The 14,239-nt window shown below is 38.5% G+C and overlaps 1 protein-coding gene across 2 annotated transcripts in view; it reads left to right on the forward strand.

Annotated features, from left to right (window-relative positions):
• LOC5572241 (histone-lysine N-methyltransferase ash1) overlaps positions 1-14,239 on the forward strand; it is a 53,019-nt gene that overhangs the window by 15,694 nt on the left and 23,086 nt on the right. For both annotated transcript variants that reach the window (XM_021851535.1, XM_021851534.1), the window contains one exon: positions 12,878-13,224. In XM_021851535.1, the coding sequence (XP_021707227.1) occupies positions 12,989-13,224 (236 nt within the window). In that variant the 5' untranslated portion in view covers positions 12,878-12,988. The remainder of the gene's footprint in view (positions 1-12,877; positions 13,225-14,239) is intronic.

The following is a 14,239-nucleotide window of genomic DNA, read 5'->3' on the forward strand; positions in this document are numbered from 1 at the left end:
TCACATGGTTGCAACAACAAACAAAAGGGAAGGGTGAATCTCTGAATTTCACAAACTTCCTTCCAAAAGTGGGATTTAAAACTGTCACTAAACGTGGCAAGAATGGGAGAAAGACGTTTCTCCGGAATGCGAACTTTCTTCCAAGGGTGAAATGAATAATTGTATCGAAATGAGCAATCAGTTCGATGCTCTAGACAAATTTCCGAACACAAATCGAAGCAGCCTCTAGCCCAGGCTCTTTGATTCAAGTGAGGAGCAAAGAGTTCCGCCTATCGTGGTCAGTTGTTTCCGAATTTGGAAGATTTAGACAGGAGATCTTGAACTCCATTAGGGAATCAAAGTTTCCGTCTAAATCGCAAGAAAAGGAGACTGTCGCGTTTTGCCGGAAATCTTGAAGATCGCAAACTTCTTCTCAGACATCTTGAAGACAAGAGCCACACCTTTCTCAAGATATTATTATTTCACTTTAACAAAAAAGAACTAAATAATGTTGAAGCTTTAGATAAAGCAAAACTTTTGTTCGATGTCCTGTGACATGGGAACATTTCAGAAACCTGGAGGAAATTACCAGAACCCCACTCGGTGCCGTCGGTGCCAAAAGTGGGGTCATGGTACAAAAAATTGCCGCATGGATGCTAAATGCATGATTGGATGAGGTTCCTTCTCACGCTAAGGACGCTTGTCCTTCGCGAAGAAGAGTCATTTAGGGCTCGTGCCCAGCAAAAGAAGATATATCCGTTACGATAAGTCGTTTTCGGGGAGTTTGCCTGGTAGAGTATCGAACCATATCATGTTTTTCAGTTTAAACGATCGACTTGATCATGATTCAGTACCATGCAGGAATGATCATAATCATGCTCATTCATTCCAATCCGCATGGTTATTAATTAATTAACTCATTACGCGTGGTAAAAATGGACAAATTATGGGTGAAATTATGAAAAAAATCCACGTGTTCGGCTGGGATTCGAACCCTGGGTTATGAAAGGGGTCCGTGTGGTCTGTAGGGATTTGAATTCTAAACTTGTAACCAGAGTTGGGAAAAGTTCTGAGATTCACACTACTGTAGGCAAGCGTAGCGAATCACAGTCACCGGAGCCAGTAAAACTCACGCGTATCGCTGCTCTAGGCAAAATGCCTTGAAAATAGCAAAACACCCGTTGCTAAGTGCAACCCAAAACTACTGTAGAAAAATGTTCTATTTCCCGTTGCATTTCCCGCATTTGCAGCCTTCAATGACACTCCCACGGTGCCCCGACAGACCGTTATTATGTAAAAAAATTGTCCATCAAATCTGAGCACAGGGCTCGATTCCTGAGGTCACTCTGCACCTTTGGGCCAATTTTAAAAAAAATCCCTAGGAGGAATCTCGAGAAATCTTGATTTGAAGTTTTTTACTTTAAAAGTCAATATAATCTTTATTAAAATTTTACAATAGCACTGAAAAAACCTACAAAAACGCTCAAAAATGTGGCCAAACTGTTCTCAACTAGTATACAATTGTTACCGTTGTTAATATTTACAACTGGCTTAACTTAATCCACTCCTTAAAGTGAAGATGAATGATAAAATAAGTTAAATCGAAGCCAAACTCCAAATTTTCAAGAGCACAAATCTGGAGAACCGAATACCCGTTTTAGCTGAGGATTTAATCGATTGGTCACCACCAGCTAGTGACCAGTCGATTAGGTTTTCAGCTTAAACGGATGTTTCATTTTCCAGATTTGTGATCTTAAAAATTTAATGTTTGACTTCGATTTAACTTTTTTTTTCATAGTTTACTGGTTTAAATTTCATTGATTGTTGTTTTCCATATGAAACAAATTGAACAACAACAACAACAGATTGTACAAGAAATTATTCAATATTCCAGGTAGTCCACTATTGTGCAGTTTGCTGACGGTAATTATTACCTATGGAAACTGAATCAAAAGCGCCCTGTTAATGATCCAGGAAAACCGAAGCCAATTTGCCCCCTTGTCGAGCAAAGGCATAGGTTGAATATCTGTAATGAAAGCCAACGCTAGACAAATCTGTTTGTTCCTGTTGCCCTTGCGAAAGCCAAAGTTGAGTACTTGAACAGCATGTTCGTTTTGAATTTTCTGACCAGTGGAATTCGAGTCCGGGAATAGGATCATTTTTTCCGTAACAATTTCCTTAAAACTGATAACATAGCGATCGGGCGTATGAATTAGTGATCATGACGCTGGTCTTCCCAGGCTTTTGAATAGCTATTACATTCTGACCTGTTCTCCAGTTCAGGTTGGAACAATGTTGTGTTCCATGAAAGAGTTGAACAGGTCAAGCAACCGTCTTTTAGCGATATCGGGGAGATTTTTAAGAAGATTGAACTTAATCATAATCGCGTCCCGGAGAGGAGTTGTTTGATGAAAGAAGAGCCATAGAAAATTCCAGCATAGTGAATGGTTCGTCCAACGCATCGTCTCTCTGGGTTTCCCAGAATGGCGGTTGAGCTGGAACTGAGTCTGGACAGACCTTTTTTGCGAAATTGAATATCCAACGATTGGAGTATTTCGTCACTCTCATTTGAGGATGAGCGGTTTCGCATGTTGCGAGCCACTCTCCAAAAGCGTCGTCATTGAAGTTCTCGTGAGAGGTCATCGATAAAACGTCGCCAATAGCTTACGCTTCTTCGCTTTAATAAGATTCTTCAGTCTTTTTTCGAGCTTCGAGTACTCTAAATAAAGTTCTGAGGTACCATATCTACGAAAAGCTTTGAAGGCATTAGATTTTTCTCGATACAACTGAGTGCATTCATCATCCCAACCAGGTGTGGCTGGTCGTCTTTTGAAGGATGCACTTGGAAACTCGTTGTTTTTGGGATTCTAATGCACTTTTATAAATCAATTCTGTTAGGAATCGATACTCATCCAACGGTGGAGTGTGTTGAATGTTTCGATACCAAAAGTTACCGCTGATGCAAATTTTTGCCAATCGATATTCCTAGTGAGGTCGTAAGGAACCTGAATTGACTGCTCTGACCTTTCACAATTATTTCTGATAGACGTTATTATGGGCAAATGATCACTACCATGGGGATCATCAATCACCTTCCACATGCAATCGAATGATAGTGAACTTGAAACCCCAAAGATAGGTCAAATGCGGCTTTCTTTGCCGTCGGATGAAACGTGTCACTTCACCTGTGTTCAAAATGTTCAAGTTGAAAATCGTCGCATAAGTCATAGAAAATCGTCATAAAGATTCGCCCACCCAGTAACCATGTGAGTTCATATCACCCAGTATTAAAACTGGGATGAGAGCATGGAGACTGCATTCCCAGAGATGAATGGCGGTTTATTGAAACTCTTGGAGGAATATAAACAAGAAGCTACGCAAAAGATCTTTACCCTTTACGTTTATTTGGCAAAGCAACGATTTCTATGCCTGGATGAGTCGGGATGGGGATTCTGTAGAATGAATGGCACTTTTTGATCCTAAAAGCACACCCCCGTAATATCAATCTCGATCCTGGCGTATAATGTTAAAATCGTAGAAGTTAAGATCATCTTCAGAAGAAAGACATGTTTCACAGAGTGCAAAATATATCACAATCCGGAATTGTGAAAGCAAAAACTTAAATGTGTCTAATTTAGGTTTTAGACTATGACAGTTCCACTGTAACACAGTGATCATATCTTGTACCTCACTTGATGAATTAGCCATCGAAAGATATGATCGAAGCAAGGAGGGGCCACGAGAATAGTCAATTCCCTGAGATACTCTTCTATTGCGGGGAGAAAAAGTCGAGTATGCCTCTGAATGAGTCTGAAACTCCCGGAGGGCATCACATATGCGATCCACAAAGGGCCGTAAAAGTTATCAGTCCTCGCTTGGCCCGGGGGGTTTTCGAGGAAGAGCAAGGGACTTCAGTAGCTTTTTTCTTGCTATCTTGTCTAGAGCTTCTTTTCGAAGTATATTTAATCGGTGGAGGCGGGGGCGTCAGATCTTTGCTGCAACACGGAACGGAAGCATCAAAGACCTGTTTCTTCGGGATTTTTGAATTTGCCCACCTCCTTTGGATTAGCAAACTTCTGGAGGGAAGATTTCATACGTTACGGCGCAGTCCCGAGAAGATGAGACTTTCGTTTTCCGGGTGCGTGTACCTCCGAAGAATCTCCCCCATCAGTTTCGTCGTCGTTCGCTTCGTCGGAAGACAACTCTTGAAAGAGTTACCAACTGGATGGCTGATGAAGACTTCTTTGCAGGCGGATTTAAAGCTTTCACCATTTCCGCATACGTCTTCTTGGAGCGCTTCACAATGGAGCGACTCTCATTTCGAATGCGCCTTTTGTATGCCGGCATTTCTGCAAGTCATGAAGACTCTCACGACAGTAGCTGCATTTTTTCAGCTTCCTGTGTGCAATCATCTTCCAAGTGAGCTTGGTTGCATTTACCACAACGGGGCTTGTTGTCGCAAAAGCTAGCACTATGACCCAAAGCTGTTTGCAGTTGGTACAATTGAATACCTTCGGCACGTAAAGGCGCACTGGGTAAAAAACACTATCAATGCAAACAAATTTAGGGAGAACGGAACCAGGAAAAGTTACACGAAACGAGGCTGACGGCGAAAACACTTTCTTATTGCCTTCCATGGAAACTGATTGTAATTGTTTACAATCCAGTATAGCCACATCAGGAATGGACCGGTTCTCAAAACGCTTTGCCAGTCTTAATGTCTTCGCATGTCAGACTCGCGTCGATGATTTTTCCCTTCCACCTCAACCTCTCTGGCCAAAATATACACATAATATTCCACAGTAAAGCCTCATGCTGAGCAATTTCATTCGCTGCTTTGTAACTAGGTGCAGTTAACACGCAGCTTGGATTGCTTCACTTGGTGAATAACGGTCCCAGGATATTTACGCGTCAGCTCTCTAGAGATCAGAGCACATTCAAAATCCTTATTTTTGCGCCGGAAATAGACAACCCAAGGCCCAGCCGAAGACGGTTGATAAAACCGCGTTCGAGCAAACGAGAATCTTTAGGAGGCGTATCGCCTCCATCCGATTCGTCCATGCGGGAAAAAATCCAACCGCAACCGAATCGACAATAATAATAAAAAAAAAAGTATAGAGAAAAAAAACAAACAAAAAAAATTTAAAGCGATTGGAAAATATTAATCAATTAGTGGACTATTTTTGTACACACCTCCCCTATAAAGGCAAAAATATAAATAAGAATGAAAATAAAAAACTTTTGAAAAGAAAAAAAAAATCAGTCAGTGGCATTTTGTACACCCTTCCCCTAACCCTGCAAACAAATTTGCACCGGGAGAGAGACAGAGGAGAAGCGAAAAACAACCTTGAACTCAACACTGTTTGTTCGGGAGATGCGAAGGCAATTCAATAGAGTATGGATAGGTATAGAAAAATTGCTACTTATCCGTTCCCGTTTGATGACGGCACTAGCAGCTAGCCTTCCACGTCGTAGGTAGGCAAATATGTCTCGCCGTCCTCGCAGCAGATGTATGCGGGGGAACAATTATCGGTGGAACGATACCCGTTGACCCTTGCCAACCTGGTTCGCTTCCTTTGATGCGCGCGGTTTTAAGCACTAGAGGCACAATTGGTAAAAACCACACGGGCGGTGGAAGAAATAAAAAAACCAAAAAAAGCAGCCGACTGCAAAAAACTGAACTACAGTAGACTCTCCATAACTCGATATCCAAGGGACCATCGACTTATAGAATTATCGAGTTATAGAACACACCGAAAAAACAATCCAAAAATCCAAGGATCAAATTTCTGTACTTCCAATACATTGATGATCACATTTGTAAGAAAGCGATATTATTTTGTTGATAGCATTTTAAAAAAATCATATTTAAAAAACTTTTTTTTAAATTATGGACAAATCACTTATTTTTACTGAAAATCAATAATGTTGTTTTCGGGTTTTTTCAACTTTCATTACAACTTGCAAGTCTTTCTTCACTTCAAAACAAGAAGTGATCCATGTTCCCCTGTATAAAAAGGAATGTAAAGAGAGATATCGAGTTATGGAGGGAAATTTACCTCACACGTGACATCGACTAGTGGAGGCATCGAGTTATAGAAATATCGACTTATGGAGAGCAAGATGTATGGGAATTTCAAGGGACCGAAAAATCCATCGAGTTATAGAATATATCGAGTTATAGAACATCGAGTTGTGGAGAGTCGACTGTAACTTGTTCAAGCGCACAACAAGGAATGAACACAACTGGCTTAACTTAATCCACTCCTGAAAGTGAAGATGAATGATAAAATAAGTTAAATCGAAGCCAAACTCCAAATTTTCAAGAGCACAAATCTGGAGAACCGAATACCCGTTTTAGCTGAGGATTTAATCGATTGGTCACCACCAGCTAGTGACCAGTCGATTAGGTTTTCAGCTTAAACGGATGTTTGATTTTCCAGATTTGTGATCTTAAAAATTTAATGTTTGACTTCGATTTAACTTTTTTTTCATAGTTTACTGGTTTAAATTTCATTGATTGTTGTTTTCCATATGAAACAAATTGAAAAGTAATCCAAATAAATCAATAATTAACAATGTTGTTATTAAAAAGGATCTGAGAATAAATGTTGCACAATAATAGTTAGCAGATAAGTCATGTGAATACTTTTATAGTCAATTAGAGCTAGTATTACCGGTTGTTTCAAATTTTGAATGATTTGGTTACTCTGGTACGCTCAAGTCAATAACAGAATGATCATACGCCGATGTCTTCCACGGGGTCGCTGAGCTTCACCTGATTGATGCAACTTTTTCTTCCGGCATTCGCACTAAATGACCAGCTCACTGAAGTTTGCCTATTTTATTCGCTTAATAGTTTTCGCTGCTGTTGTCAAACAAATGTGCTAATGGAGCCAAGAATAAGTGTTTTAACCATGACAAATTAACAGTGATGTTTCTTTAAGGCATGTTTGCATTCATCGTTGCTCTCTTTGCATTATTATTGAAAACTGATTTAGTTTTCGAAACACTTTTCAGTGTTGTACAATAAAGGATCACGAGGTGTTTTGGCGAAGTTGTCAATGAAATAATGGATCAATGAAGTCAGATAAGCCTTTATCGAGCAACAGTGTAGAAATGTCGTTTCCCTTTGCAAGTTTCGGGTTCCTAAGCTGGTTACGTAATCCGTAAAGGAGATAACACGTGTTTTACTCCAAGGGAAACATTATTATCATACGTCACAATTGTTATACGGCTCTTCAACAAATTCATCCACATCTCAATCAAGCACTGCTTCAGCACCAACATATCTGAACTTGCTTCTTTCTCTACATGCAACCATATACATTTGGGTAAATTAAATGGCATTACAAGCTTATCCTAGTTGTCCATCTTTGTAATAGTGAAACCCTTCTTTACTGAACTGCGATCGATTCCAAAAAAAGTCATGGTCTGCAAAATCAAGGAGTTTATGCGACAAAACGCAATATTGAACAGTAAATTGAGTAAACTCATCTCTTTTTATTCCATGTAATTTTCAAAAAAAAAAAGATCCTCTTCTATAATAATTACACCTGATTGTATTTGTCAGCTTTATCAGCTTTAAGTCTTATTTTTAAGTCTTTGATATTACCTGCCACAGCTATTTTTTTTGTTACTGAGTCGAACGCGACTTAGAAGTCAATAAACAGATTGACGATGAATCCCGAAAAAAAAAAAACAAATGAAGGGTTGCAGATATATAGAGTGAAAGTCCTAGTGAAGTTGATACTTAAATAGTACTTATTGGGAATTTGTTTGAAGTTGTTAATCGTCGAACACTTGCTACATATAATCGGTGTTCGGACAGATCTGGCTAGATGACATTTTGGCCTTGCAAAGATAAGTCAAGGACTCCATCAATTACAATACTTCCAATTCTATTGATGTTTCTTCAGAGTATACCCCATTAGGCATAAAGACGTTAGGCATAAGGACGTTAGGCATAAGGATGTTAGGCATAATGAACGTTAGGCATAAAGACATTAGGCATAATATACGTCAGGCATAATGGACGTTTGGCATAAAATAACTTGCGCGTGTGTCATTTGAAACTCGTCTTATAATGCAACATTTTCGGGCCCATTTACAAATTCAATTACGCTGATGGGGGTGGGTATCTGTCCTTAAGGTGTGACAGCTCATAAAAAATGTGCGATGTTTATACAAAAAGCGTTACGAAAGGGTGGATTGATTGGCTGGTATTAAATGACTTTTTTCGGTGCTATGAAATGTGACCATGAACCAAATGACAGATATGGAGGAACATTGGTTGTCATTTCAATTCTAAAATCCAGCTCAATACATTTTTGTAAGTATCAATTTAAATATGCGATGTGCAATCAAAGTGTTATTTGTTTCTAAAGATGTTTATTTTAATGAGTATATGACATTTTTTGTTATGTTTCTCTTACATAATTGAGTTAATTCTAAAGAAGGGAAATCTTCCATATAAATAGTAATACTTATAGTGCAAATGAGTACCTTGAAGACGATAATCGAGAGGCAAGTCAAGAATTTATGTTATAATAGGTGACATAATCTTCAGCAATAATTTGCTGGTAGTATGACAACTATCTTCTTAGCGTTACATTGCTACTTCGAGTCTGCTCATCATTAGTGAGAACGGTTTCCTTTGCTACTTATGTAAACAATTTTCGATGATTTTCAATCAATTTCCTCGAAATTCGTCAAGTTTGAAAAGTAAAATTTGATTAAATATTTATTTTAATTACAAAAGTCAAGTTCAAATTCAACATAACACAATATCCAGCATAAAACATGGCGTGCATTTAGGAGCAAAGTGATATTCCCAATGTTATTGCATAGAGCTCCTACAACTTATTTGATTACCCAGTGTTACTCATAATCAATAAACAGCAAGTCGAAACGAAAATTTCGGATGGAAATATTTACATCTACAATTCCAAAAACTATTAGAAAAATAAAAGTACAAATAACAACATACATTGGAAGAAGGTGCTTTCTCAAAGAGTCTTTTCCTCCAACCATTTAATTAACCGTATAAGTATAAAGAAAAGCTTATGATTCAAAGAAGGGAAAATGTATGGTGGAAATATTTAAAGCAATAATGACATTATTGTCTCGAAAGAACAGCTTATTTATAGAAGAAGGGAAATTTTCTGATTAAGACATTAGCAGCACAAACTCCAACAATTTTGTTGACATCAAAACTATAAAGAACAGCCTTCAATTTAAAGAAGGGATAATCTCTTATGAAAAATTTGCCAGTTATATGTGTAGAACCAAACCCAAAAATGAGCAACTGATAATGTACAGCGTCGTTCTTATTCTTGGCTTTCTCATTTGTGCACGATACATTATGCTTTATGGCCAAGAAAGTGAAGAAAATGAAAAGATCCTGGATCGACTAGGAACCGAACTAAGATACCTTCAGCATGGCTTTACTCTATGGTTAGAATTCACGCCACTCACGCTGAGGACCTGGGATCAAATCCCATCCCCGAGATAGTCACTTATGACGTGAAAGTCATAGTTTCGACTTCCTTCGGAAGGGAAGTAAATCCGTTGGTCCCGAGATGAACCAGCCCAGGGCTAAAATCACGTTAATAAGATAGGAAAAAAAATTATCAAAAAAGTCAGTACATTTTTCCAGTAAACGATTTATATTTTCATTTTGAAAATTATGCCTATCGTCCATTATGCCTAATGTCCATTATGCCAAACATCTATTATGCCAAACGTCCATTATTAAGCCAGTTGTAAATATTTCTAATTGTAACAAAGGTAACAATTGTATACTAGTTGAGAACAGTTTGTCCAACTTTTTGAGCGTTTTTGTAGGTTTTTTTAAGTGCTTTTGCAAAATGTTAATATGGATTATAGTGAATTTTTAAGTAAAAAACTTCAAATCAAGATTTTTCGAGATTCCTCCTAGGGATTTTTTTTTAAATTGGCCCAAAGGTGCAGAATGACCTCAGGAATCGAGCCCTGTGCTCAGATTTGGTGGACATTTTTTTTACATAATAACGGTCTCTCGAGGCACCGTGACTCCTGATTTAGAAAATTCATGTACCCAACATAGGCTACTTGATGAGTTTCACAATTTTGAACTACTGTATTAGGAGAGCCACGTGATTTTCGCAAAAACTCAAGCCTACTACTATTACCATTCCCAGCACTGCTTGTAACCAACTCAGTTAATGGGTCACCAAGTGACTCGGTACCTTAGTTGGTAAAGCGCTCGTCTAGCATACAAGAGTCCTGGGTTCGAATCCCAGCCGAGCACGTGGCTTTTTTCATAATTTCACCCATAATTTGTCCATCCACGCGTAATGAGTTAATTAATATAGTAACCATGCGGATTGGATTACCGAACAGCTCAATATAAGCGCCAATTTATGTACAATGTCTCTATCCCCTTATTAATAGAAAATCAAAACTTTGTCTTAAGAACATGCTTTTGATATTCAAACATATTTTAAGGCCAGCCATGTTGTATGCTGTACCAATATCCTTATTTAGGTTAAGTTTGTAAAACTATAGACAAATAAAAAAAAATATGGACTAGCTGTTGTAATACCAAGAAAAAAGCTCTGCAGAGAATTCAAAATAAAATTTCGAAAATGATTGAACCAATGAGTTACATAGAATATCCAATGTTGAAACATTGGAACAAATGTCAAATAAAAAATTATTATTAAATTATTTTCAGGCAAAAATCGTTACAATCTTCTATTGCCACGATTAATGCGTTATATGTTTAGGTTAAGTTAGGTTAAGTAAATTGAAAACGTTACTTTTTTTTCTTTTATAAGCAGGTGAAATCAACTCACCTGTAAAAATCTGAACTGCTACGGCATATGAAATGTAATATGTTGTTAACAAAATGTTAATAAAATCTTAAATTTGTTTTACCAAATTAGGATGATAGTGTTTTCTATTTACACAGAACACCTAGATATAAGAAATGAATGTAATGTTTGGAATGATTGATACTAATAAAGAAATTTTAGAAAAAAAAGTTATTTGTGAAGGGGTTGCTGAAGTAATTGCTGAATTATGGCAGATTAAGTGAGCCAAGAATTGTCAATAATCTGTCTCTTTAAATTATTAAAATGAGATCAGTTTCAGTTTTATCGAAGACACTTGTCAAACTCGATAGTACCATAAATTTATATCACACAATTTTTCTTTCGTTAGGAGATCATTGACCCTTCTTCCTAGCTCTTGTCCAGTCATCAAATGAAATATGATCTCTCCAACCAGTGACATCCCAAATTCTTAGCATCACATGGAATCTTGAATTCCTAAACTACTACCGACAAATAACTTTATCATAACTGAAAAAAGAACCAAAACAGAAAGCAAGAAAGTGAAACATAAATCTACAGCTATGGCAAAGAAGCGGTCACGTGACATAATTCTACCTAAGTCTCACCTTCTAAGCAGACCTAGCAAACCAGGCCAAGGGATGATGGAACGGAGCGCAGAAAGACGCTCGCCGGAGAATGTGCTGCTTGATTAATGACCGGTCTTTTCTCGGCCCAACAAGTGGCAAAAACCCAGGCTCTTCTCGGAGAAAAGGATACCACGACTTTGCCTTAGCGCGTGTATTTGTGCATGTTTCCTTCAGTTGGAAAGCTAAGGGGCTGTGACGCTGACTGGCTTCGTTCCGGGGCCGGTCGAGTGTGTGACAATTTATGGCACCGTCGACACGGGATCGAAATCATAAATCATACGACCTGAAGCAGGGCGCACTGGTTTGAGTCTGCCTGTCGCTTCTGGTTGGAATTCTTAGAACGTCAAGGTCGTGCTTTAGCTGGATGCCATCTGTTGCATCAGTAAAAGATTGTGGAAGAACTTTGCAGAAAAGTTGGTTGGCTAGACTATGTGAACCGTGATTCCACAATGTCCAAAATTCGTCCATATTTGTGAAACTCATACTCATGTTACAAAGTTCTAAGTTTCATTGAACTTAGCCATTTATCGAACAGCAAAACACGACAGCCTACTTTCTACGCAGATTGAAAGAAAACCTTGATTCTTCTAATGAAGTTTAAGTTTCATGCCTAAATTTACCAAATCCGGAAATATTGCCCATTGGTAGCACGCTTTGCTTCCTTACTCGAATCGAAGAGCCTGCGCTAGAGGCTGCTTCGATTCGCAACATGTAACTATTTTCAACCTTGAAAAAAACGAACATTCTGGAAAAAAAATCCCCCATTTTTGCAATAATCCTTCAGTTTATCTTGCAGTGCAAACTATTCCCTGTTTCCCATTCTGACAAACAAGCCAGATGTTCCTAATGATTTACATAACTTCTTTAAACAATATTAAACGCTGCGCTGGCGGCAACAGCAGCTATAAAAGTCTCCAGCAAAAACAAAGCGCATACGAATTAACTCGCATAATAAAAACCGCCCAACGCAAAAAAAAAAAACAGCAAATTCAGCTGTTTGATGCCACCGCGATAAAAGTGCACCTTTGCCATAAATGTCTGCGCCGCTTTTTGGACTGCAAGTTAGGGTGACTTCTGCCAACTGCGTTTATAGGCCTTTTCATGTGACAGATCCGTCTATGCATTTGTTTACATCGGTGGAGGACCGGTGCTAACACGGGCCTGTCATTTTCATAGAAGAAATGTCAAAGTGCTTCCTGATCAGCTGATTTGAGCCGTCATGTGAATAGGCCTATACCATTTGTTTTTGTTTATTTCTTTATCGTTTTCTTTTTCCACTCTTTGTGCTCAGTGGCAATTAGCCGTCTACTGCATTTCGATGCAAATTTCGCTTTTGATCTCACCTTGTTCCACACTATGTCTTCTACTAATTAATTTTTAAACAGAAGAAAAGTAATCTAATTTCACCGTTTCCTTTTTCCGCTTCCTTTTCAGAACAATTTTCCAATCGAATAATCGGTTCATTACCGGTGAGTGTGTGTGTGTGTGCGTGTGGAGCAAAAGCAATCACACAGTGAAGAAGTGACTCGAATCGAACAGTAGGCGATGACGACGGTAAAGAGCACACCGCCGGTGGATCCGAAGCCACCCGGCAAATCGCCACTGTCGTCCTCGTCATCTTCGTCCTCATCGTCGGATTCGGACGATGGGTCGGACACGTCATCGGATTCCGACTCGTCTTCGGTGGCGTCGACGAGCAAAACCAGCAGCAAGCAGAGCAGCGACAAGAAGGACCCGCAGCAGCAACAGCAACAACAGCAGCAGCAGTTCAGCGTTATGAGGTAGGAACGAGGGGTGGGTCACAACGGGGTAACATAAGGTCAGAAGAATAGAAGAATAGAATAACAGAAGAATAGAAGAAAAGAACAACAGCAGAACATAAGATCAGAAAAACAGAACCACAGGACAACAGAATAACAGAATAGTTTTAAGAAAAAGGATATCCTGTAAAATCACTCGAAGCATCTTCAAATATTGGAGCTTAAAAGATTTTTTAGATTCATTTTGGATCAATGAAAGAACTTTAATAATAATACAGATAAATTGACAGAATAACAGAAGAACAGAATAATTGTAAAGGAAAGTATTCAAAATCGTTTTGAATAAATTAATTATTCACTATCATAACTTGGGCCTTCCTTAGCCGAGTGGTTAGAATCCGCAGTAGCTACAAAGAAAGGCCATGCTGAAGGTGTTCGATTCCCGATCGGTCCATGATCTTTTTGTAATGGAAATTTCCTTGACTCCCCTGGGCATAGAGTATCTTCGTACCTGCCACACGATATACAAATGCGAAAATGGTAACTTTGGCAAAGAAAGCTCTCAGTTAATAACTGTGGAAGTGCTCATTGAACATTAAGCTGAGAAGCACGCTCTGTCCCAGTGAGGACGTAATGCCAAGACGAAGAACGAAGAATAGTCTTTTGGACTATTATTGTGGAGATAACTCCGGTCTGAACTTCTTGCAAAAAGAATCACTGGAAACAAATTTGGAAAACACATCCTTGAAAAAGTTACAGGGAGAATTATTCTTGAAATGCATAAAAAAATATGCAAATATCTTTGGTGTGGTTCAATACCAGGAGGAATTACGGTGAAATTTTTCTTTGGAACCCATGCTACAATTCTTTTAGAATCCTAAAAAAATATCTCGATGTTCTTATGAAGAAGTTTCTGGAGTACTTACATGAAATCCCTAAATGATTTATTGCAGAATTCATGCAAAAATCCATGCTGTATTTTTTGACGACCCTGTAAAAATTACTGAAAAAATCGGCGGACAGATTTCTGGAAGAA

This window comes from Aedes aegypti, chromosome 3, assembly GCF_002204515.2.
Source record: "Aedes aegypti strain LVP_AGWG chromosome 3, AaegL5.0 Primary Assembly, whole genome shotgun sequence".
Taxonomy (NCBI): domain Eukaryota; kingdom Metazoa; phylum Arthropoda; class Insecta; order Diptera; family Culicidae; genus Aedes; species Aedes aegypti.